The sequence below is a fragment of the Cephus cinctus genome, unplaced genomic scaffold, assembly GCF_000341935.2.
Source record: "Cephus cinctus unplaced genomic scaffold, Ccin1 Ccin1_scaffold1517, whole genome shotgun sequence".
Lineage (NCBI taxonomy): Eukaryota > Metazoa > Arthropoda > Insecta > Hymenoptera > Cephidae > Cephus > Cephus cinctus.
In genome coordinates this window covers 19,784-44,649 of record NW_014333853.1, presented here as the reverse complement: position 1 = coordinate 44,649, position 24,866 = coordinate 19,784, and the positions used below count along the sequence as shown (strand labels likewise).

The following is a 24,866-nucleotide window of genomic DNA, read 5'->3' as shown; positions in this document are numbered from 1 at the left end:
AGTAAGCATAATGTGAGGTATTTCATAGTGGCATTACAATGTTGAGAGAAAAATATATATTAATACTAATCGTTATACAATAACAGATAAGAGTAGCACAGTAAAACTACTAAACTACTACTACGGATCAATTTCGTACTCCTCCTCAGCCAATAAATGAGAGAAACACTCAGAGGGATAGAGGGATGTTGGGGTGATTCCGAACATTCTTTTGTGTCGGAGTTAACTTCCGGCCGTTTTGCGACGAAAAGATTTGGAACATCTTTTTATTAGAAATATCGTTGCAGTTCATAACTAAGTTCTAAATGAAAGCATAACATTCATTTTTATGATAAAAAAAACTCATTATTAATCCAGATAAATAGATTCTGTACTTTCTCATGAATTTTAGGAGAAAAGGTGCATGAATGGATCTGGAATTACAATTAATTTCACACAACGAGGAATTTTCGCGGTGGTAAATTCGTGCTATCAAAGTCCAATTTTCGAATAATAGGCCCGTTGTAGTGGTAGACAATACGTAATGTATATATCTGACTCATTAAAATATATCTATACATATACACTGGTAATCTTAACGAGACCATTCTACATCGAGTGCAGAACAATTACATTAAATGGAAAATCGTGAAATATATAATAAGCGTCAGTTTCTTGCTAACTTCTGAATTTTGCAACATTCAATAGGTCTTGTTCTGTGGTCTTCAGCAAATCGTGCAATACTGAGGACAGTTATAAAATTATATGAATTTTATTATAAAACTGCAGGAAGTATAAAAACATTTGACATTGTTATATTACCATTCAGACACTTTTTAAGATAATTATTAAGGAGGCTAAGATGAAAACGCTCAGTCCAGTATTAAAAAAGTTATAGTTCTGTTTAGAGATTCGGTTTTTAAAGATAAAATGACACAAGACAAATTTTATATCTATGTATACTTAGATAACAATGTATTTATGTCGAGAGGCGGTATAAAAGAACGAGAGCTTTCAATCAGCCTACATCGAATAGATATGATTAACTGACGTCGAATAACTTTCGTAACATGAATGACGATCGTGAGTTGCTGAGATATGAGCTATATTTACATTGTGAAATGATATTCTAAAACGATCCGTCACCAACCGTCACCTCGTTGGTTTTGAGCGGAGGGAACAGACACAAGTAAGAAACTAGCAATAAAGACAGCGCAAGTCAAGTTCGGTTTAAAAATCATGCTGATACAATACGCGATCGTTGGACCTGGATACTGTTAAACTAGGAACTCTAACCGGTCTCCCGAGTATCGGAAATTGTTTCGGCGAAATTCGGCTTGCCAATGCCGGTCTCGGATAATAGCAGAATCATTAAGAAAATCATAATTGCGATTTATAGAATTTCCATAAAGAACTGCGACTTCCATTGTTCCTTTAGTAGTAATAGTATAACAGGGTCAGAGTGCGATGAAGTGTATGGAACAATTACCTGAACTACAATGTAATGCCTTATATGTAGCAAAAGAACTAATGTCCTAATTGTTATGGTATTTACTATAACCAAGATAGAAGTAGGATGCAAAAAGCTTACCGGAACTAGGAAGCGTCGCACTTCAGCTAGAGCATAAGCAATTCGTGCATGAGCTTCGGCTGGCGTCGCATACGCCGAAATTTCCACGTGTAAATCCTCCATTAGATGGGAGAATTTGGGATCTCCGCTTACTCTGAGTTCCTCCTCCTGTAAGCAAGCAGAAAGTATTATTACGAACATTTTTTTCTTCTAAAGACTTTCATCCAGTAACAATTATAAAAAAGGTATTTCATTGTCTTCCTTCGATTTTGATGAAAATTACAATTAAATATGTTGAAGAGCATAAAACACGTATTTTTCTTTTATCTGCGGAAAAGCTGTTTCAAAGGGTGATATCAACCCTTAAAGTCCCAGTATGATTCCGCATATTTCCACTTGAGATATTTAAATGGAACCAATTGAAGGTTAATGCTTATGGCGAATGATGAAAAATGCATTTTGTTCAGTTCTAATAGAATAAATTCGTACAACTTTATAGGGGTTGAAAATTTCAAAATTTTATGACAAATAACTATCGTTCGGATTTCAATGAAATCAATTGAATTTGAAAGAGCTAAAAAAGACTAGGAGATAAATGTCTTTACGTTTCTCGAAAACATCTCGTTTAAAGGGTGAATCACCTCTATGCAGGTGGAAACAATTTCTCATTAAAACGGCATTATGTTGCTTGAATTTTCTTTTTCAATAATTACGAAGCTCTTTTGTGCACAAATATTTAAACTTTTGCAAACGAAATTCATTAAATACGATATTTACAAGAAATTGGTTACACTTTCATAGGGGTGCTTCATCCCTTAACTCTTTGATTCACGCTCAGCGTCCCAACTTTTTTTGCAGTTCTGTATTTATTAAACTACTTTTTTGGCAACAACCGCCAATTTGTTTTGTTCCACATGGTCCCTGATATTGTTAAGTCTAAAAAGAATATAAAATTTATTTATTTATTTATTGTGAAAATACCACATGTAAACAAATGGTTGAAATTCGTATTTTTCCACGAAAAAAAATGCATCTTCTGTTAATCGAACTTGTTGTTTTTGTTAAGAAAAAATAATAATGGGTAATTGCTTATCGAGTACTACTTGCCGGGTCCGTGAATTTCTTGATATAAATTTGGACCCGCCAAGGAATACTCTATATTGAATCACCTAAAGTTTTATTAATTATTAAATGACCATTAAATCATAATCAATTACGGGAAGCAGTAGTAATGTAAAAGAGTAGCAAAAACATTATAGGAAATTTTTAACATACAATTAAAATGATGAGCCACTGCTAGATTATATTTATAATAGGCAAACATGCAGTAACTTACGTACTTGGCCTCAATAATATGATTTCAATACTTTTTGTCACAGGAATTCAAAACACTCCTGTACTTAGCGTATGTAGTTTTTTACACGGAAGTGTTTTTTTGGGGGATATCACAAGTTTTTATTGCTCAACGGGATACAGAAGCTCTAAGCACTGAAATCTATATTTTCGCAGATATAAAATGTGAATGCATTATGATATCAGAAAAATATATTGCGTTGTTGAAAATGTTTAATGGCATATAAATTTAATTTGTAAATCCCTTTTTTCTAGAAATGCATAAAGATATATACAAATTTAAAAAAAAAATGTAATCTTGAATGCATATAAGCGTCGTTAATGGTGTCCAGCTTGTTGAAGCCGTGTGGTAAACGTAAGAGAGGAGAGTGTGCTGGATTATTTACGTACCTCAGGCCGTGCGAACAACAGAGAGGATACTATGGTTTGAGGGAAGCGCCAAAGCGTCGCTCGTTGCACACTTTTCTGGACACTCTGGACTTCTACGTCCGACACCTAGATACAAGAAACTACGGAGCGGAACACCTGGACACGCTGGACCAGAACACCTGGACGCCCTGGACTTCTACGTCCGACACCTAGATACAAGAAACTACGGAGCGGAACACCTGGACGCTCTGGAATTCCATATCCGACACCTGAATACAGCAAACTATGGAGAGGAGTAACTGGACATCCTGGACTTCCACGTTCGACACCTAGATATAGCAAACTACAGAGAGAAACACCTGGACACCCTGGACTTCCACATTTAACACCTAGATACAAGAAACTACGGAGCGGAACACCTGGACACGCTGGACTTCCACATCCGACACCTAGATACAGGAAACTACGGAGAGGAATACCTGGATAACCTGGACTTCCGCATCTAACACCTAGATACAAGAAATTACGGAGCGGGACACCTGGACACGCTGGACTTCCACATCCGACACCTGGATACAGGAAACTACGGAGAGGAACACCTGGACATCCTATATCTCTGAAAACTGTCACCTCAAATACGAGGACCATGTCAAAGCACACACATACGTACACCCATATACACGCGCTCCACATGAAAGCCTTAATAATTCTATACTATTCTGAAAGCAGCCTTGAAAATTGAACCAGCCCTGGAAATTCGGTGTGAACGGTAGCTTCACGTAAAAAGTGTATTTGATTCTGTTGTGTATTCGTAAATTACCAACATCATCCAAAGTACAAATAGATAAAGAAAGCAAAGCAGTCAGCGCCATCCGTCGTGTAAAAAAAGTAGATGGACGTGCGAAGACGACGACGAACCTGAAATAAAATCATCTCGCTCGCCATCTCAATACGCCATGATCTCGTACACTAATCGTATTGAACTTGATGGCAATCAATTCAGAACCCTTAATTCCTATAGTGAATGTATCAATAACTTTTTCTCGTATATAGCGGTTCATAAGATATTTCGTTCCAAACACGGGTATAAGGAGTTGACGCGGGTAAAGACTCGGCGGGCCGTGCTCTGTACGGCGGGTTGCCTGTACTTGGCGCGAGACTCGACCAAGTCTCTTGATATGACAAGTATTGGGACAAGCAGAATAGGAAACTCAAGGCCACGGAATAATGGGCGAGAATGAGATGAGGTGATGTGGAACCAGCGAGGAACAAGGGATACGGACACGTTAAATGTAGATTTTGTGCAACGAAGACAAAAAATGTGGAGCATATATTGGACTGTAAAGAATTTGAGAGTAGTAAAAGCGGATTTGAGGATGGAGGTGGAAGGAATTTTGAAAGGAGGAATTTTGGTTGGGTCGGTAAGGGTGGAATTGTGCGAACATTGCAGTATATTTGAAAGAACTGCAAGGGCGAAGGAAAAAACGGAGTTAAGGGAGGATGTAATGAGACGGGGACAGAGCGAGTCATTATTATTAAGTGAGGAAACCAAAGGATGTAGAGAATTGAATTGCCAAAGCTAAGTTAAGCGAAAGTTTAATATTGTGGAATGGTTCTAAGATTCTTAAGCCCAAGAGGGCAAGAACGGCTAATAAAAATCTAATATAATCTACTGACTTATGTACTTGGCATTATAATGTAATTTCAATATTTTTTGTTAGGAGAATTCACAGTAGTCCTATACTTGGTGCGTTTTTTTTTCCATAAAAGTGTTTTTGTCGGGGTTAATTCTACGACAGAATCTTTGAACAAATTAAGTGAAAAAGAAATTTATCAAACTTGCGACAACCTACTTTCTTGAGACTATCAACATTATCACAGTTAAATTTCACGTGAAACACATTGTTATTAAAATATTGCATTTAATTATAATAATTAAAGATCGTAGCTGAAACAACAGTAATACCTTTGTGAACAATTATTTAATAATAAAAAAATACATATTTTTGACTATATGGAGAATTACAAATATTAGTAAGTATTACAATCATTCTTACGAACATACATAATCATATATAATAAGTAAACTCAGGTTGTTTTAAATTGGTGCTCCGTACAAGTTGTATATATGTGACCTCCAGAGGCAAGGGATTGAAAAATATTATCAACTTGTGCCTTAATATTTACAGGTGCTCTCTGCTTAATTGTTTCTCTCATAATACCAATTTCAGAATTAATTTCAGCATGAATAATTTCAAAAATAATTTGTTGTTCTGGTGTCATCATACCACTTATATATTTGGCATCTGTTTCCAATGCATTTTGATTTGTGCTTTGCTTTTCTCCATAAATTTTCTTAGCCTTTAGCATAACATATGTAACTTCCAAAAGGTGACTTGTGAGTTCATTCATGCTTTGAAGTGACCAGATTCGTAAAATCAGAACGTGTTGCTGATCTCCCTGATTACGAAGAACTCCGTAGACACGTGTATATTTATTTTCAGTAATTTTTGGTACAGTCTTTTCATCATCTGCTTCTAACCAGAAATGAGCCACTATGCTATCTATTTTAATAAAAATAATTTACACAAATGTAAGATTAAACAACAACCCAGCAACCACAATATTACATGTAACGCACACATAAGCTGCAATATACAGCGTTTTGAAAAGGTCTGGATATGGTGGATAAAATGTAATGCTATTTTTTATATATTCCTAAAGAATGCAAAATAAAAAATGCTTGTTAAACGCAAATAAACGTTATTTGACTCACTAAATAATATATACAGCACACCACATATATCTTTTAAAGAAAATAGAAACAATCTTCGCAAAAGTATTGTATAGCTGATACTTGAAGTGCTTAGATACATTATAAATATTTAGTTGGCCATCCTTTAGCATCAATTACTGCTTTAAGTCTTTGAGGTATGGAGTCTACTAATTTTTTAGTTGCCTGTGTTAATATTTCTCTATTCCTGGTACAATAATTCTTTTATCTGGGTTTTGTTGCTGATACCATGTTTTCTTAATTTATTTTCAAGTTTAGTGGCCAGAACAAAGTTTATTTGCGTCTAACAAGCATATATTATTTTATGTTCTTTCCGACTATCTAAACGATAATATTACATTTTATGCAATGTACGCAGACTTTTGCAAGAAACTGTAAATGAGGGGCACATTGCAACTAATGCGTCCGTTAAAATTAATATTGTTTACTGGGAAAACGGTATAAGGTAAGACGCATTTTAATTGTACCTGTTTCGTCTTCAATATGATAAGTTATCTTCGTTGAAACACGCTCAATTTTACGTACTATTCCAATAAATGTAAATATAGAAACAGAATGACCCCAGACTTGCAAATCATCTATTAAATTACTAAGATGAAATATCATTACAGGAAAAATTTTTTGTTCTCTTTTTGGCCCTGTCTTCCCACTTGGTCCTCCTGCTTGACTGTTGTCAAGAAATCCACCGCCCATGCTTTGAATTGTTGTCCCAAAATTGGACCACATAGTTATGATGCACCAATTAAGCGTTTCGTTTTCTAGACAGAAGGAGGCTGCACTCTAATGGAGGGGGCACAGTCTTCCATACAAGGCTTGCAACTCCCTTTGAGGGGGTAGTCTTCCTAGAGAAGCATCTTCCATTTCGCCTCATGACCACAAGAGGCGTTGCGATCAAGCGACCCGTTCCTATTTTACTCTCCCACAGCCGACTGTAGAGTGAGATAGACAAGGGGTTGCTAGAGTCCATCTAGTAAGAGTCCGGCCAACACCCGGAAGGGACGCCATATTAAGGACTTGTTTGACGCCACCATGATATTGCGCGAGACTCGGTCGAGTCTCGCGCCAAGTACACCCGGCTCAAACGATTCTGACGCATAAAAACGTGGCTTGAGGAAAAGGCTTCCCCTACTCAGCACGCTCTACAGTCCTAAGTTATTCTAAGCTGATTCTATGCGCATCTACGACGCGCAGTATATGTAGTATATGCAGTATATGCCTCAAGCCACGTTTTTTATGCGTCAGAATCGTTTGAGCCGCGTGTACAGGGAATCCGCCGTATAGGGCTTAACCCTACCCACACTACACAATCCGAATCTCTTCCATATACGTATTCACACACACCATTCTATTCCGGAAAGAGCCCATAATATGGCGGAGCCAATCACTAACAAGCCCCACCGTTGGCCGGACTCTTACTAGAGGGACTCTAGGGGTCGCTCGATCACAGCGACGCTTGTGACTAAAAGTTAAAATGTGCCGTGCTTCTACCCTCACCGCTGATAATTTGGCGAGTTACAAGACTTTGGGGTCGATTATGTAACTGAAATATAGTGAAAGTGAATAGCTATTAGCCAATCGCGTGTTAGATTCGAAAGAAGACAAGCACAACGATTGGCTAACATCTATTCACTTCTAGCATTTTTACAACATTTGAGTTACACAACCGACCCCCTGTATGTAAGACCGTGGGAGGAGGTACAGAAAAAAAAACGGATCTGAAACTGTGGACAGGAAAGCTTCCAATAATGTTCGGCGGTGGCGCTGAAACGAGTAATTCCTAACAAGATACAACACGAGTTGCACCCATCTCGTGAACTTCAATTAATGAATAGCCGCTGGCTGTTTAGGCGGGCAAACGTTCATTTTTGCGCTACGGAATTTTTGTCCAAAAGCATCCAAAAGTATTTAAAGTGCATTCATATGCAGTCAATAATATACATAGATATTTCATACGGTATTCCCGCCGACAATCGCTCCTACCATTTTCTTTATGGCGGCTCCCACATTGGCACAGCCTACGCTTCTGATAGAATACATCAATGTACGTTTTTTGTTAATAAACTAAAATACAAAAATGTTAATTCTCTAACAGCTTACATTACGTTTTCTTCTTTTTCATCCACCTCCTTCTCATATTTCTCTTCTCCTTTCTTCCAGCGCCTACATTTTATTTCCACGCTCTCTCTCTCATTCTCTTGTTTGTCTGGCTTCGTATTTTTCTATAAAATCTTTATTTTTCCACTCTCTTATTTTCTCCATTTTGTCTCTTTCCCTTTTATACTGCATTTTTTCTGAAGAATTATAAATTTTTCATCAACCTATCAGTATTATATTCAGCCTCTTATTCTTTATATAAAAGATATTTAAAAAATAATATCTTCGAACAAATGCTAATACATAATTATTTTTGAACAATATTTTGTCGCTCAAATTCGTCATAATACATATCGAGGTAGAAAGTATATCAGTTTACTTATTGGTTTCCATATAATGCTATGTGCCGTTACAACCTCGTTCACTACTGAATTGAAATTATATAGTTTTTAACATTAATATTTTATCAATACAAAAATTTACAATGAAAGAAAGTTTGCAACCAGTTAAAGATATAGAAATCGTGAACGTTCTGAGTCGATCAGTATGCCTAAGATACCATATCATATCACTCATACAACTCTAACACACATTCATACATAGTCATCCAAAGAACACACAATATCATAAAATAACGTAACCAAATAAAATTAACGTATTTATAAATACGTGGCCGGTAGGATTGTCGTGCGCTGTATCCTTATGTGGGAATACTCCAGATGTCCAACGTATATATTTCTCCTTGGCTATCCAAGAATCGTCATTTTCGGTAATACTGGATATAGCACATTGGTCGTTGTGGATCAAGAACGCATTCTATCCTCTCCATGAACGTGGCACACATTTCCCGTTTTAAACTACCGGAGTAGTAATTGTTATTCGGCCGTTAATTGGGCCCTCGTTCGCCTATTTAATTTATAATTTTACATAATAATATATCAAGGACCGGATCTTTATTTGCGCTATTTAAAATTAATTATTGATAATACCTGTCCGATGTATAGTCGCCAATTTCGTCTTTCGGAGATACACGTTTCTAGCTCTGTACTGTGCCACAGTCGGCGAACGAAAGGGGCGAAAAATGTGGGAGTTGGCAAAAATCTGATGACGCGACTAGCGACATGAACATTAATTGTCAGTACTAATTGTTCAGATTACTGCTCGATCGGTAATAGTATCCGGCGATCGGTTTCGTTGGTACGTTACAAGTTCAAATCGAGCGCGCCACAATATATGTAAAAGGTGGTGGTCGCGAAGTTACTGTGTTCAGCGCCGTCAAGTGACAATTACCGAAAGCGACACTCTCCACCAATTTCTTCCTAATTCTGATACCCATACTGCAGCCTCCTTCTGTCTAGAGTCCATGATATCAACTTCCATGTTAAAGAATCGGGACTAATTGCAGCGGGTCTAGGTTACTTAGGGTGTGTTCCGAAATTTACTGCGTTTAGCAGTGTTTAGAACCAAACTTGAAGTCCACAGCGACTCTAGTGGGCATATCCAGCGGTTTGTTTTCCCGTAGGTTGTATCCGTCTAGGGAATACAGTTTGCGTAGTTTAGAATAGTTTAAAGAGAAAATGAGCTCCAACCACAGTCTTACATACAGGTCTTGCAACTCGCCCAACTTTCAGCGGTGGCGGTAGTCCTCTTAGAAGCAGGTTGCATTTCAACTTTTAGTCGCAAGCGTCGCTGTGATCGAGTGAACCCCTTATCTATCTCACTCTACAGTCGGCTGGGGGAGAGAGAAATAGGAACGGATCGCTTGATCTTGAAATGAAAGATGCTTCTTTAAGAAGACTACCCCTTCCATGGGAGTTGCGAGACCTGTATGTAAGACTGTGGCGCCAACAGGGTGGACGTTGTTTGTGTAAAAAAGGAATAAAGAACTTGCAAAATATTCAGACCTGGTGTTTCGACTCGTTCAAGGGTACGTTCGATATGGGCGGTTACACGCTTTCCGTGCCTGTGATCATTGTTTACCCCGTTCGATTTGGCGCTTTGCGCGCTGTCAGATTCGTTCCTGACGTCGTGAATAAGAGCCAAAAACGCATAACCGCTTCCATCTTGTGTTAGCAGACGCTTTCGCCAACAAGGTAGGGCACGAAAAGCGTGAGCGTGAGAGCGCGCTTTTTCTTCAAGTCGAACACCGTATGTATAATGCTAACATAACCATTTATTATTGCAAATGTTACCGTTCCATCTAAATGCTCATGATTTTTCTGTGAATTTTAAACCAGTTGTTTAAGAGGTTGACCCACTCACTTCGATACACATATTCGACACCCAATGTTTAAATCTTTGTAATTGTTCTGTTTTGAAACAAAAAGTATTGGACATTGCAAATGTTACTGCTCCATATACATCCGAAACTTGAAATTCCCTGTAAATTGAATGCATATTGGGCAATAATTTATTTTATAGATATTACTCTAAGAGTATATTATTTACTGGTATTTGCAAATATTCAAATTAAAGTCGAAGCTCGCTATAAAAAGAGCAATGGGGGCACAGAGGAAGAGTTCCAAGAATCTTAGTACCCAATCGTTCCTACGTTCATCTATCGCGTTAGCATTATGTAAACAAAGATGACTCTACGAAACACACGTTTTCGTTCAAACATGCTGACATTACGACTAGACATGATTTAAATTTTGCAACGGCAACGACATCTTCTCGGAATATAATTGATTAATTCTACACGGTCACTGTTTGGACGCAGGATCGGACTAATTTCCTGTCTCGGCTTTTGGTTGGAAAGATGCGGCCATCAACGAAGATGGCCTTTTAACGAGCGTCCTTATAAGGAGTTTGGACTGTATCAATTAATGTCATAATGCATCATTTCAATTTGCTGCTAATGTACTAAATTGAAAACTCTGAATCTTTTCTACATCTATCTTAACTGAAGATACTTCTTATTCATAAAAATTGTTTAGTCCCTAGTTCTAGAGCATCCTCAGAACATACTAAACTGAAAGAGTCAATATTTTTGAATGTATGCAACTAGTATTGGCATTTCCGTATTGATCTTCCACTTTTTTTTCTACTAAAGGTCGCGTTGTTATTTTAATACAAAAGTGTGAAGAAAGAAAGCATACCAAATTATGTGTGTGTGTGTGTGTCAACTTTTAATGTTATATTAAAAATAAATTAGGACGATATATTTTCGGCCTTCTCAGAACTTTTATTTCCAAAACTGGTCTTTTTTGCATTTATTATATAAAAACGTGCGTGCTGACGAAAGATTGAAATATAAAATTTACTGCAACTATTGTAATCAACATGAAACGAACATGCCTGAGCATATATATATTCTGTCACGTAATCGTGATGAAACTTCGGACGGGAGTGGAGGCTGACCGGGCACCACAAACTTGTGTTAGCACCATGGGACTGACAAAATTCAACAATTATTTTGCTCGAAAATTGGGCGCCAAACTCTCGCGAGAGTATTGCGGAAAAGTCGAATTCCCGCATCAATTTTTAACAATCAAAAGTAAAATGGACATCCACCGACTAACTCAGCTCGGGAAAGCGGCTGGGATCTTCGATACAAGAACAGGTTAAATCGAAATTAACACATTCGAGTTTGGGTTCACAATGACGAAATCGATCTTTATTACATGCGCCAGTTTTTTGGTGCGATCACGCGTTTATAGAATTTATGGTTGGAACAATTTAAAAATTCACATCAGACCCATATAAGATCGCGAATCGGGCAAATGATTAATTTTCAAACAATGTTATAACAAATAACTCAAACAAATTTCGCGATCTATTCAGCGCAGTCTAAGTCGTACAATTCAATAAATAAGTTCAAACAATTCTGGTACAACTTCTGAACATCTCACAATACTTGAGTCGATCCTAAAATTCAAACAAACACGACCTCAAGGATGATTTCATATTTTTCGGCAACACGTACCTACCTAGAACGCGATACAATGTATTATACTTCGGAGATCAAACACTCAACCATTGCCGAGAATTGTCGGAATCTCGGACCCTGGACTAACGCGAGTCTAAATTTTGGAAAATTTTTCTCACGTACACACAGGCACGATCAAAACGTACGAAACAAGGGATATACGAGATTTCGTCGCTCAGAAATAGAACAACCATTTAGCGAAATCTGTAAATTTCTTGGTTTAGGAAAATAGTTCCTTTAACGCGGCCTCGGATAACGTCGAGATTTCCCTTAGGCTTTCAAATACCCAAAAACCAAAATAGCTCAAACGTAACTCGCGTCGTCGACAGTCCAGGCAACAAGAATTAATGTTCTTCGTATCGTAATCGAAAGTTTAGGAGACGACCACCCTTTCCCTTATCCGCGAAACCACTTCTAATTGGTCCCTCGACCTTAATCACACATCCCTTGTGACGTATTTGACGCGATCGAGCCTCGCCAAGAGATGTGAGACTGACCGGCGCACAACTTTCGCAATTCCTTCGTGTCCTAGGCAACTCAGGGATACATATCTTAAACACTAACAATCATGTTGTTCGGCGCCAGGTTCCAAACGGGAACCACGTATCAGTTCTGGTCAATTCGTTCGCTCGTGCCTCCTTTGGCTAACTCGGCTACGCGGAGGCGGCGAGGATCGTTGAAACAAAGAACAGCTTCCAACAAAAAAATGCATCGGCTTTTTGAGTCAACAATAACAAAATCGGTCTTTGTTTTATACGTCAACTTCTAACGCGACCACACGTGTACAAAACTTTCAAATTCAACAATTTCAGAAATAAATAGCAGACCCAATAAGATCGTGACTAAAACAACAAAGTGATTCACAAAAAGTTGTTACGGTCTTAAACGCCACAAAGTAATGACGTTTTTATTTCTAACTAGTGTCATAATAAATTACTACGAACAAATTTCGCGATCTATTCCGCGCAGTCAAATCTATACAAGTCAATAAATACTGTCGCACAATCCGATACAATTTTGACATTTCAAAATTCAATAAATACCTTCGAACAATTCGATAGAATTTTCAAGAACATACAAACTCAATACGTGAGTCGAGCCTACAATATAACGCGATCTCATCGCGACGCATCCAAAACACGACCTCAAGGATAATTTCGTGTCTCTCGGCAACATGTCCCTAATTTGAACGCGATACAATGTATTTCGGAGATCCAAAATTTAATAATTGCCGGGTGTTATCGTGCATTTGGTTGGTCCTAGTCGCGAAGTGATTGGTGAAGTAAGTGATAGCGCGCGCAGCTAGAGCCCCGCTGGCACCCTAACGTCATTCAGCCTTTCGTCCCTATTCCTCCCACGTCGATGATCCCTCACTGGTTCTTCTCGAAATTCGGTAAACTCGCGAATACAATATTCGCGGTATGGGACATAGCAAACGTAAGACAACAAAATCAGAAACAGAAAATTCGTAACAGTGTTGGCCTTTGAGGTGGTAGGATCTTTCCTGAATATTTTTTTAAATTTGCGTTTTCCCGCGAACCACTAACAAAATTTCCCGGCGACGACCCGACGGAGTAAAATTTACCACGACAAAATATAAGTCACGAAATGCATGAATGAGAATAATTATTGTAATAAAAGTAATTTATTTAAAGAGCTAGAATTTTATTATAATTGAATAAAGCTAAATACTTTTAAGGGATCATCACAATGTAAAATTTTCAAAAAATCGATTTTTTTTGTACATTCTCTGATAATATACACGGTTATAAACATTCTGTCCAATTTTTATGTCGAATTTCGAATTATTTCGGTCGCTACAGCCTTCTTAGAAAAAGGGATTGGAGGGTCAGACCTGGCGCAGTCCGAACTTTAAACGCGTTTTTCTCGGAATGGTGTTTTTCAAAACGGTGGCCACTCTGAAAGGAAGAATTTTGAAGCTATCAATTTGAAACTTTAACAGAACATTCTTCACGTCATTTCCTATGTTGCTATGGAATCTTTTTTTTTTTGAAATTTTCCTATTTTGTTTTACGACAAACTGTCGAAAAAAAGGCTAAATTTTATACGTTTTGTTCAAACCGACGCCATTTTTTCAAATTTCACTAACAACAAAAAAGCCTCTATAGGAGCATAGCTGCTTTCCTACAGATTTATAAACCATTTGAAATTTTTGTTTGAGGTAAAATTTGCGTCCGCAATCCTGGCCATCATGGCACACCATTTTTTTTCTATTCATTTTTCCACAAATAAAAACAACGTCAAACAATACATAAAGAAACTTAAAAAAAAATCATTTTGTATACTTCATAGGTGCTTCAATTTGTAAAAAAAAAGTAGACGGATTACCTTATTCCATCCACCTAATCGGCTATTTTTCGGGCGGTCACACTGTGATGATCCCTTAATAGGATTATGCTGCGGTATAATTAAAATCATAAAATACACAAGAAATCTTGGTTTAATTTGAATATGGTGTAATAATGATATATTATGTACCTAAAATTGTATATTAGGAGACGATATTGAAAAATTCCGAAAACTGAGGAGGTTCACTGAAAACTACATCAAACGAACATGTACGTAAATTACAAATTAAAATACGGAACCACCTACTGGTTCGACTTATTAAAAAATAACATAAACTGATACCGGAACAACGCTTCCTGAATAAAATATACCATTTTCACATAAAACGAGACTGAATTATCCCTCGAAGATCCAATTCCTAAAACGATTTTGTGAACCGATAAATAATACAATCTTACGCAAAACCTACACAATATAAACAGAGAAATGATTCCGCAAGTCGTGGACCATATAAGCGGTAACGTAAAACCAATAATATGAAACGATAAGAAATAAAACCACTCCTTTTGTTTGCCACTATTTTAATAATCCTCGAAATTAATCGGAAACGCATAAGGCGATATGTTACGAAATAATCCTGAGTCCCGGTCTATCTTGTGATGCTATAACTGGGCAAAAAGTAAAAGCGTCACTAACGCCTTCCAAGTTGCTCCAGCTACCTATAGGAACACAATTTTCTGGATACTAGGTGTCTCTAGCGACTACGATATGATATGGTAAACTATACAACACTATTAACTTGAGAACTCAATAAGACGTCTTTCCTTGGGCTTAGCAACATTGTGAGTGATGCTATGAATTACCCGAGAGGCATGACATAATATATTCCGTAGCTCAGTCGTATTTGCCGTTATGTCAGATTAGACAGAGTGCTTGCGATTTTTAATTATTTTGACGAGCCCGATGAAATATACCCTGACATCTTTTGTTGTTGCGGTGGCTGCAGTGTTATTTTCGGGTGGCGAGAATCTCATCCATCTCTATTCCATTGATAGACGACGGCAGGCCGTCGTTGCAGCCTCCTAATGGCCTCTGGATCTTGAGGACACGCGCTGATTTTTCCGTGATGTTGATTTTCCACAGTATATATTCTGGTCCTGATGTTTTCTTCGCCTCACCGGTACGATGTACCAGATATCTTTGTGAATATGTATGTTTAGAATATCAACTCTATATTGCATAACAATATTTATTACATTTCAAAGACATGTTGAAACATTTCAAGACATGTTATCCTCTGCAGAAATTGCGCTCGGGATCCAGCTGGAAAGTGGCTAGCATCCACAGTTTCATGCTGGGGTCGAGTCAGGCATTCTCTCTGATCCCAAGGTCGACTATAATGATAACAAATTGGATTCTAGTCCGGATACCTTAAATGAAATCTTACAAGGACTTCAGAACGATTCCATATCGGATTTTATAACGTCGCAATTCATTCTGCATTCATCGGTTTACTTCACGATGTCGACGCACGCGAGCCCGGTTCATCTCTATTTTACTGTTTGTTTTCTTCATCGTAATCGATGATATAGCAAAGAATTGTCAGAATCAACGATGTTTGAGGTTATCTTGCTTAATGTATTGTTACGTGAAAAACTGCTACCTGTAAGTCTCATAATGTATAATGGTACTCTTACACCTAGTGAAAGTGAATCTGTTTCAGTCACCTCGACTATTTCAACCTCGAGAATGTACAAATTCGATAAAATACCTTTTTTTCTAGCCAAGCTGAAATGGTCACTTTTTTCCTTAAAAGACGCTTTTTCTGAAAAATCCTTAAAAGACGCTGTAACAGACGTCTATTAGAAAAATCACCAACTCATAATTCCTCTTAAGCTTCTCTTAAGGCACTTTTAAACGAAGAGAAAACGCTAGTTTTTTACTAATAGGTCAGGGCACTATTATACTACTACTATACCGTCTGTCAAAATGGCGTCCAGCGATTACATCGCGCATCTCGTATACGTTTGGAAGTAAATGGTATGTGTTAAGCTAGTTAATATTAATATTATATTAATATGACACGTACGCCTATGACAGATATGACTGTTTCATGAGCTACGAGTAATTATAACCTTGTAATATTGATGCATTAAAAACTACTGGGCTTACTAATAAAATTAATAAACGAATAAAATGTCTGATAATTTAAGTTCCATATTTGACCAACATTACCTCGAAAAAACTATTGTCTCGTATTACAAAAATTAGTACATATTTTGGAACTCATAGTGCAAGAAGTGCGCATGCATATATCGCTGACCGCCATGTGTTTGCGACATACCCACGTTGATTTTCCTAGTAGTGCACATTCAACTAATAGTGGCCTTAATAGAAGGTATAAGTATAGCGTCTTTAAACAGCTGTATAATCATATTCTACTAAAAGGCACTTAGAAGGGATTATATAAAAGAGAGGTACGGGAAAGGGTCTTGATGAACAATGCTTGCAATCCCGTAGAGTATGTTCTCCTGCTTTTATGATAAACTTCTAAGTCTATAAATATGAATTTATTCTGAATTATATAAATGTTGTATTATATAAAATCTGATTTGTCTGAGTAAACCGATCAAAGGAATGATCTTATTTAATTATAAAAGTTGTTCCATCATGTTCTTTAAAATCAATAATAGAAGAATTCTGTTTCACATTTTGCTTACAAATAATCTTCTGTCCATAGAGGCTATTATAGTTTCGAATTCCGTTATCTTACTAAAGGTTTCTAAAGACAGATATGGAGTTATCCATTCATATTTATCTTCCACTGCTGTAGATATATCTCTCACTTCTACTTCATTTAATTGCTGCTTCATTTATTTTAACTTGAGATAAATTTCGCACAGAATTATAAGGAATTTTGTGAAGTCTATAGTAATGCAGTTATCACAATAATGTATTACGATTCAGCAGTGTCAAGAAAAAAGACTTTCCTTGGTAATGTACATGATTCAGGGAGCATTACATAGCATCTATTTTGTTAATAAATTCATAAATAATTTTACAGACATATAAAAAGTAAGTAATTATATAATTGATCTGTACAGGAAAATGTTTACTGAGTGGCTATAGAGTTTTGTGGTTTATTTTCCAGATCAAATCAGTTTCTACTTGGCACTAAGCGTAAAACATGAGTAAGCAATTTTTTTATTTTCGTTACCTTAATAAACTCATATGTTTGGTAAATGCTTGTTATAAGTTTTATTTTTAGTAAAAAAAATGTTTCCTTATCGCTTATAATACATGTGAATAGTATAAAAAAGGAAAAACTTTTTAGACTTATACTTTCGAAAGTGACAGGAAATCCTGTCCATCACGATTGTTCGAATAGTACATCCTTTCTGTATATCTGTAGCTCAAAGGATCCGAATGAAATTTAATCAAAATAATATGTTCATCATTAGAATATGATAAAACCTTGCTATGGTAGTATTATGAACGTTACGTGTGTAAGTAAAGAAATACTTAAAACAATAATACAATTATTAGGTGTATAAATAAGTTCTCTGTACCAAAATTTAATAAATGACGGCACTTATTCGAATTTTAATTTTTCCCTCCCGTAGGGTAACTTTAAACTGCGATTCTTCAGCTTTTTAATGAGGTATAACAGTCAACAGTGTTCCTGATATAACATCAAAAAACAGCAATGAAAGCGATGGCATTCAATAATCAACACTTTAAGCACTACCTCCTTCCACCCTATATTAGAGCTGTTAAAAACGAAGTAAGGAGGCTCATGCAAAGGGCTGCATTTTAACGGCTGGTACCGAAGATGAGAGAGTCCGGAATTTCATGGAATTTCTTTGCTGGAGTATCAGCGGGCCTCAGAGTGGAGAAACCGTTACTGGCTTGCCACAGAAGGTAGACGCAACCAGGTTACCGAATACGATAGGATCCCAGTCGCTATCGTCGAGGACAGGGTCGACCTCACCAGCATTAGAGGCCATTGGACACCCCAACTACAGCAGCGAGATTGTGACTAATTGAAAGTTCCGCGCAGCTAGCGTCCTGACGACAATTCTGTCACAGTGGTACTGTTACGTCCGACGCAACTACGCCCCCATCATTTCCACCAAATTTCCCTGTCCTATTCTTTTTCGTGAAATCAACTTGCAACTGTAATCAATACTTACGAACATCTAGCTCTTCCATAATATAAGTTAGAAATAAGATATCAATAATCATAGCGCAGTAAGTTCATGGGAACAATTCGCATGTGGAATGTTCCCACTAATATCATCAATGAGTAGGAGAGAGAGAGAGCTTGTCCAGTTTGGCATAAACCAGAGAACTTCAGGATTGTAAACTCTGAGGTATGTGCCGGTAACGCGGCAAAACCGCGAGAACTAAGAGCAATCCCCGACAGTCCGACGTTCCGGAATGCGCAAAATCGACATTCTAACACCCCTTCTCTAGGTCCGCGACGTTCTCCGAGCTTAGATACGCCGTAAGGTCAGCTAATCTACTTAGGCGCCTCATCTTAAACATTCCAACACCTTTTCTTTTATTTAAATTTTGAGTCTTAGTGGAACTAAGTGCGAACGAATTATGTAGAGTCAAGATGCCTTATAGGACTTATCTTGTCTTCCTCGCCTTAGGCCCGAGTAGACAATACCAACCGCTACAGAACTCAGTGATTGTGTCAATGTGACCACTGCATTAGTGTTAATGCTTATCTTAGCGTCCGGGACAAGGACTACTATTTGGCAATTGGATTACTTACCTTTCCTTAGATATTCATCTTAACTAACTTGTAATATTTCTCTCTCTTTCTCTTACGCGGCACGGTGCCCCCGTTTCTAGAGGAAGTTCTCGTCACCAGTTATGAAGAGTGGTCAAAAAGTTCACTTCATGGAGTAAGCATCGGATTTCATCGACAACACCCTCTTGCAACTTGTTCTCAATGTCTCTCCAGAGATCAACTCACTCTTGCAAATTTTTGTGAATAAATTAACCTGTCTTTAGTTTATCTCTAATTGTTTTAACTAACCACCTTCACCACAATAATTTTAGGTGTGGGAGTTCACGCTTTCTACAGTGTCGGACAATATTAGGATTTATGACCTTAATTGACTTGCATCGTAAGTGCACAACGATTTGTTTTCTGTAATCACTTATTTCTTCATTTGACGAATTTCCAGGTGCAATAAACTTTCTTTGCTGTAAACATTTCTCATTCTGCTTCTCCACCTACCCCTGTCCCTTTCCAGAACCTTTCAAGAGCTGAGCTAGTTGGACTTCCGCAACGACTGTCTGGATTCGTGGTGGATTTCGATATTATCTCTTTTCTTTTGTGGCTTTCTTTTCCTTTTTCTCTTTCATTTGCCTCGCGCACCCAACCCCCGACCCATATAGCCATCGGAAACTGAACTATTTTGCATCGCTACTAGAGTCTTCTTGAAGAACTTTTGGACATTTTTGGACATTTTAGAGATTTCAAGATTACGTCATTCGCTTCGCCTAATGAACCTTGTCGCAGCGCATTGAACAGGCCACACAGAAGATAATGAAGTATCCGGTATGAGTCTTCTCTACTTACTCATTAGCCCCATTTGGGTTATTTCATGGATCTTCATCACTTTACAGAATACCGGAAGTCGGAGAAGCTTTTCCTCGTCGTGCCGTCTGAAACAGCGAGTTCCTAGACCCGCGGACCCCACTGAGCTGCCATCTCGTTAGCCCCCTAAAAACCCCAATGTTGCATCGTCCCGGTATCAGCATTTAGTGAACCAATGAGCATTACACTTGAACCATGAAACAATTTTTAATTGCATGATTCGTCTGAAATAGCTAACTTTTGTCTTATACAACGATTTTACAATCTATACCCTGTGGATATCCTCCCTTGCCCATAATACTCCCCGTTTTTCTATAGTATTATGATTGTTTTTGTGTCGCTTCTGCTTTTCATTCAGCTTTGTACAATTAGTATTAAGATCTTTTGTAAAAATGGTTTAGTTCTCTATTTACGTCTAGCTTACTCTGGTATTTCTGACACTATCCTTTCTTGTAATTCTCTTTGATTCGTTAGTACACCTTCAGAGCGATCACTGCATCTCATGCAATAACTATATTTTCCTGATCTCACTATCTTCTTCTCTGAACCTACTTTACACTTGTAGATACATACACAATGACACTCTCCCAGCTGACAGTAGCTGGGTAGCACTTTACGTTTAGTTTATTGAATTATGTAAATAATTTTAAAATTAGATTTAGTTTTATGATACGGATCTAGCGTGTAGGCAGTGTAGGAGGGTTTCTGATCTGATGGTGTCTCCCTCCGAATACCAAGAAAGATTTAGGTTTAGGTTAGTTTTAGATTTTTTTAAAATTTCGAGATTGTAGGATATAAGTGACTAGTCTAACTGTATTTAGATGTTTCAACATTACAAGCGAGTGTTCCACAGCCATAGTATCTGCATAAGGAGTACTTTGCACCCAACATCTCCCGTTTTAGGATACTTTGCGGTTTGTCTGTTTTAAGGACAATGAGAAAAGAGATGTCCAGCTTTGCGAAAACTTCTATTTTCGAGAGCGTACAATTTTTGTCAAGATTGAAATTAGGTCACAAATTTGGCGACCAACGCGGGGTCGTATTCGGTAGCTGTTTTACGAAATTGTAGAATAAGTTGCGATACATGTCCAGGAAAATATTTAAAGTAGGGGCAGATGGGGTAAAACAAACAAGGTGGAATAAGATAGGCCGGGTGGCCTATTTTTATGGGTATAAAAATAATTGCAGGTGAGATAATCATATTATGTCTTAGCCCACCTAACACTATGCTTTCATTGTTACACTATATTATTGAAAATATTTCTGAAAGAGACACTCAATAAAAATATTTTCTCTCAAAAAGGAGAACTTTCCAGTAAGGGTATGGAGCATTGTGATGAAAAGGATTCACAAAGATTTAAAGCATACAAGTAGATCTAACATGTTTAAGCAAAGAGTTTTCGGTTGTATAGTAATCCTATTTGCGGAGGTGTTGACTTTAGGAATGTTGTTGTATTGCGAAAGTCACGCGAACGCGACTTATTGATTTTCTTCTAATAATATTGAGAGATACCTCTTGTGAAGATATAGAGCGGCGGCTATAATACAATTAACAAATAATTATTTTTGGAAATTTGATTATTTGCCAGAATAATGTGTAAAATCTGGTCTTCAAAAATTATGGATAAAATTTAAATGTTAGTTTTAATAAATCATGTAAAAATACTTCATTTAAAATTACAGAAGGTATAATTTTTAAAACTATTAGAGTGTCTAAATGCTATTCACTGTTTGACGATAGCAAAGTAATTCACCAATATTGTTTATCTTATTCTGTGTGTAATTTAATAGTCATGTCTGTTTCATATCGATTTACAATCTTCAGTTCAATAAAAGGTCTACTGAAATAGCTTCTTCCATTAGAGGTTATGTTATTTTTAAAGTAATCAATATATCCATGCCAAGTTATACTTCATTATTCATAAATCTGCTTTATATTGGTAAAGAAAGAAAGTAAAGTATTCTCTATTGCATAGATGCAATGTATGTGTATTATGATTGAATTTACGCTTACCTTCAACCGATCCTTCATAGAACCGCGGCCCAGTACAGCCATTTTACACATAGTGTCTTCCTGTAACCGCTTGAGGGAATTGCCCTTCGGACCCAAGAGCTTTCCAACGAAGTTAAACTACAACAAGAAAAAGAACAATGGTTGAACTTTTGAAAGATTGGCTATATGAAAAGTGTTATAGGACTCAAGTAATTATTTAATATATACAATGTTTCGGATGTCTTAAGCAATATTTACTTCACCAAAAAAAATGTTAAAAATTTACTAATAGCACTTTTACGCAGAACACATTAAGTCTAGAGTGTCGTACTTCAATGAATGATCGTCATCAAGAACCTAAATACACATGATGGTGTTATCTCAAGTGTCATTATAGAGGCATATATTGCATATTATTATTTCAAAATCACAGATATTGCAAAGAAGTTGTTTTATTTCATTAACCGATTTAAGATCCTTTCACTAACATTTTTTATTTCGAAAATTATTTCTATGAAAATAACACAATATTGCAATAGGTATTGAACTACACATATGACTTTGTTTACATTAGGAACATGGCGGTACCGATATTATCAGTTTTGCAAGCTTTCTAGCAAAAGATAGCACAATGGGCAGAAGGAAATAGATTGGAAACTTTGTTTCGTTTATCTGGGAAAATTCACGAGCGTCTAGGAAGAGATTCAAGAACTGAGAAGAATAAACACAAAGGAGTCTTGTGTGTCCAGAGAGTTTGCGTGTTTCCACCAGTAAACAAGAAATTCAATTCATGGGCTTTGGGTTGCCTTTATGCGCTTCTATCGAACTCATTCGATCATTCATGAAGGCAATTTATGGGCTGTAGGAAATGTAAGTTTTGTTGCCAGAGCAAACACCATTCGATGTGTAGCCCAGATTTATGAACACTCTTGAGAATAATGTGGAGGAAATGAAAACAACTAATTAGAATAAATAATGCATAGGGGAGTGATGGACATAGGGTGACGTCGGAAACGATGATACACTGCAATTTTATGCAATTTCGTGGGCTATTTTTTTCGAAACATTAACAATTTGTTGTCAATTTTATTATTATCAATCGGAAATTGTACATATCGATTAACTGCAATTTAAATCCATTGCAGTCGATAACGTTTTAAATATTCCTTGAGAGGTTACGTACTTGCAGCATTTTCAAAAAATCAATTTCTTTTAGTACTAATCATTATTGCCTATAATTTACTGAATGTGTTAAAAACGTTCTTTAATTATTCATAAAAATGATAAAAAATAACAAATAATGGGACCGTGCTCATGCTACGGTTAATCGGTTAGACACTGATCGACCAGCAGATATGTTTATAACAAATACGCCATCATCAAATTAAACCCCAAGCGGGCCAAAAGAAGCCGAAGAATTAAGCAAGAATGTAACAACGATGTACCAATCTATAACTCGAATCAAACGCGTTCTCATGTATGTACACAGCGTTAGTAAATGCAAATCATGCGAACGGGATACCGTTCCCTATATGCGTGTTATTAGACAGCGCGAGCGAAGCAAATTTTATTATCGTCGTGACGCATATAAACTAAGATTGCGCATCGGCAAAATTAACGAACAAATCGTTGGTTTAAACGAAATAAAAAGTCAAGTCACGCAAGATTGTCACGTCGTAGGCTCCTCGAGATATTCCAGTTTGCGCATCAACGTTAATTTCTTACAACTAGTTGTATCGCGATTACAAACAATTTGCCATCTTTTAAGTTCGATTCAAGCGAATTAGCACAATTAAGCTCGCTGATCCTTGTTATCACGACCCAAGCAAGGTCTAAGAACGAACAAAAATGCGAGGAATTGTTCGAAACTGTAACGTGCCAGAGCTTTGGACGATTTGTGGTTCGTCTGCATTTCGCGACTTAAGGGATTGTCTTGCTTTATAAGGTCCAAAAAATTGATATTTTTGCCTATTTGAACAAGCAGAAATACTACTATACGGAGCAGGAATAGTTGACTAGTAATTCATTGGTATAAGTAATCAATAATTCATATTTTCTCCTATTGAAAACTTTAAAGCACGTTTTCTCCAGTTTTCATTTTTACGATTTTTTAAAATTGGCTGGCGTGATAGTAAAAAACTATGTGACCTGTTGAACCAAACCAAAATTTATTCTCTTTAATATTAAATTATTTTCTAGGTGAGTTAAAAAGATTTTTAATAAAGTCTGTTTAAATAGTTTTTATAGCACGTTAAAGTCAATTTTTTTTAAATGACATTTTTCTTTTCAAACTGAAGAAATTTATAGTTTAGCGCTTTTTTCTGCCTTTTTTTAGTTGATCCAGAAGAAAAATATATGAGAATTAAAAACATTTTGATTTTATCATTTCTGACAAGAATTACGAGTTGAATCTTTCCCGTGAATGGGAGACTGCAGTGACAAGGCGCTCCAGGAATCGTCAGGTGATAAATCCGTCGTATTTTATAATTTTATGAGGAAAAAAAATTTTTTTACTCTTGAAATGAATGTTTAAATATACCTAAAAGTTTACAAAGCTCAGTTGTTTCTTTCCCTTTCAAAAAAATTTCCGAAAAATAGTATATTACGACCCTAGGCCAGAAAGTTGGATTAAAGCATCGGCTTCGCCTCGGCCTTTATATCACATACGCCAGGGCATTTAACTTTTTGGCCATAGGTCGTATACTATTTTTCTTGCTCCCTAAGCCAAAAGTACCGTCTTCCCGTTTTTCATTATTCAACTGACATTACAAATTTACGGTTATGAAGAGTTGAGTAAAAACATAGGCGCTTAGTGTTTATGATTGAACATTCACTTGTTTGCATTTGTTTACATGTAGG

General features: G+C 36.8%; 2 protein-coding genes across 2 annotated transcripts; both read right to left on the bottom strand.

Annotated features, from left to right (window-relative positions):
- Nucleotides 1–25: 25 nt before the first annotated feature.
- Nucleotides 26–22,141, bottom strand: LOC112495173 (glycine-rich protein GRP33-like). Its single transcript, XM_025090528.1, has 3 exons — nt 22,029–22,141; nt 1,571–1,717; nt 26–722 (listed from the first exon to the last, which is right to left on the bottom strand). The coding sequence occupies exons 1-3, from the start codon at nt 22,077–22,079 to the stop codon at nt 705–707; spliced, it is 216 nt and encodes a 71-aa protein (XP_024946296.1). The 5' UTR covers nt 22,080–22,141; the 3' UTR covers nt 26–704.
- On the bottom strand, nt 5,360–6,791 carry LOC107273224 (replication protein A 32 kDa subunit-like). The gene is made up of 2 exons (XM_025090527.1): nt 6,518–6,791; nt 5,360–5,826 (listed from the first exon to the last, which is right to left on the bottom strand). The coding sequence occupies exons 1-2, from the start codon at nt 6,789–6,791 to the stop codon at nt 5,360–5,362; spliced, it is 741 nt and encodes a 246-aa protein (XP_024946295.1).
- Nucleotides 22,142–24,866: the final 2,725 nt, after the last annotated feature.

Bases quoted from the DNA above. Each gene is read 5' to 3' on its own strand.
- LOC107273224 (XM_025090527.1), bottom strand. From the start codon at position 6,791: ATGTGGTCCAATTTTGGGACAACAATTCAAAGCATGGGCGGTGGATTT. The intron at 5,827-6,517 runs GTCTTACCTTAT...TAGATAGCATAG, and splicing joins AACAGGTACAATTAAAATGC to TGGCTCATTTCTGGTTAGAA.
- LOC112495173 (XM_025090528.1), bottom strand. From the start codon at position 22,079: ATGTGTAAAATGGCTGTACTGGGCCGCGGTTCTATGAAGGATCGGTTG. The intron at 1,718-22,028 runs GTAAGCGTAAAT...GCTTGCTTACAG, and splicing joins CTATGAAGGATCGGTTGAAG to GAGGAGGAACTCAGAGTAAG.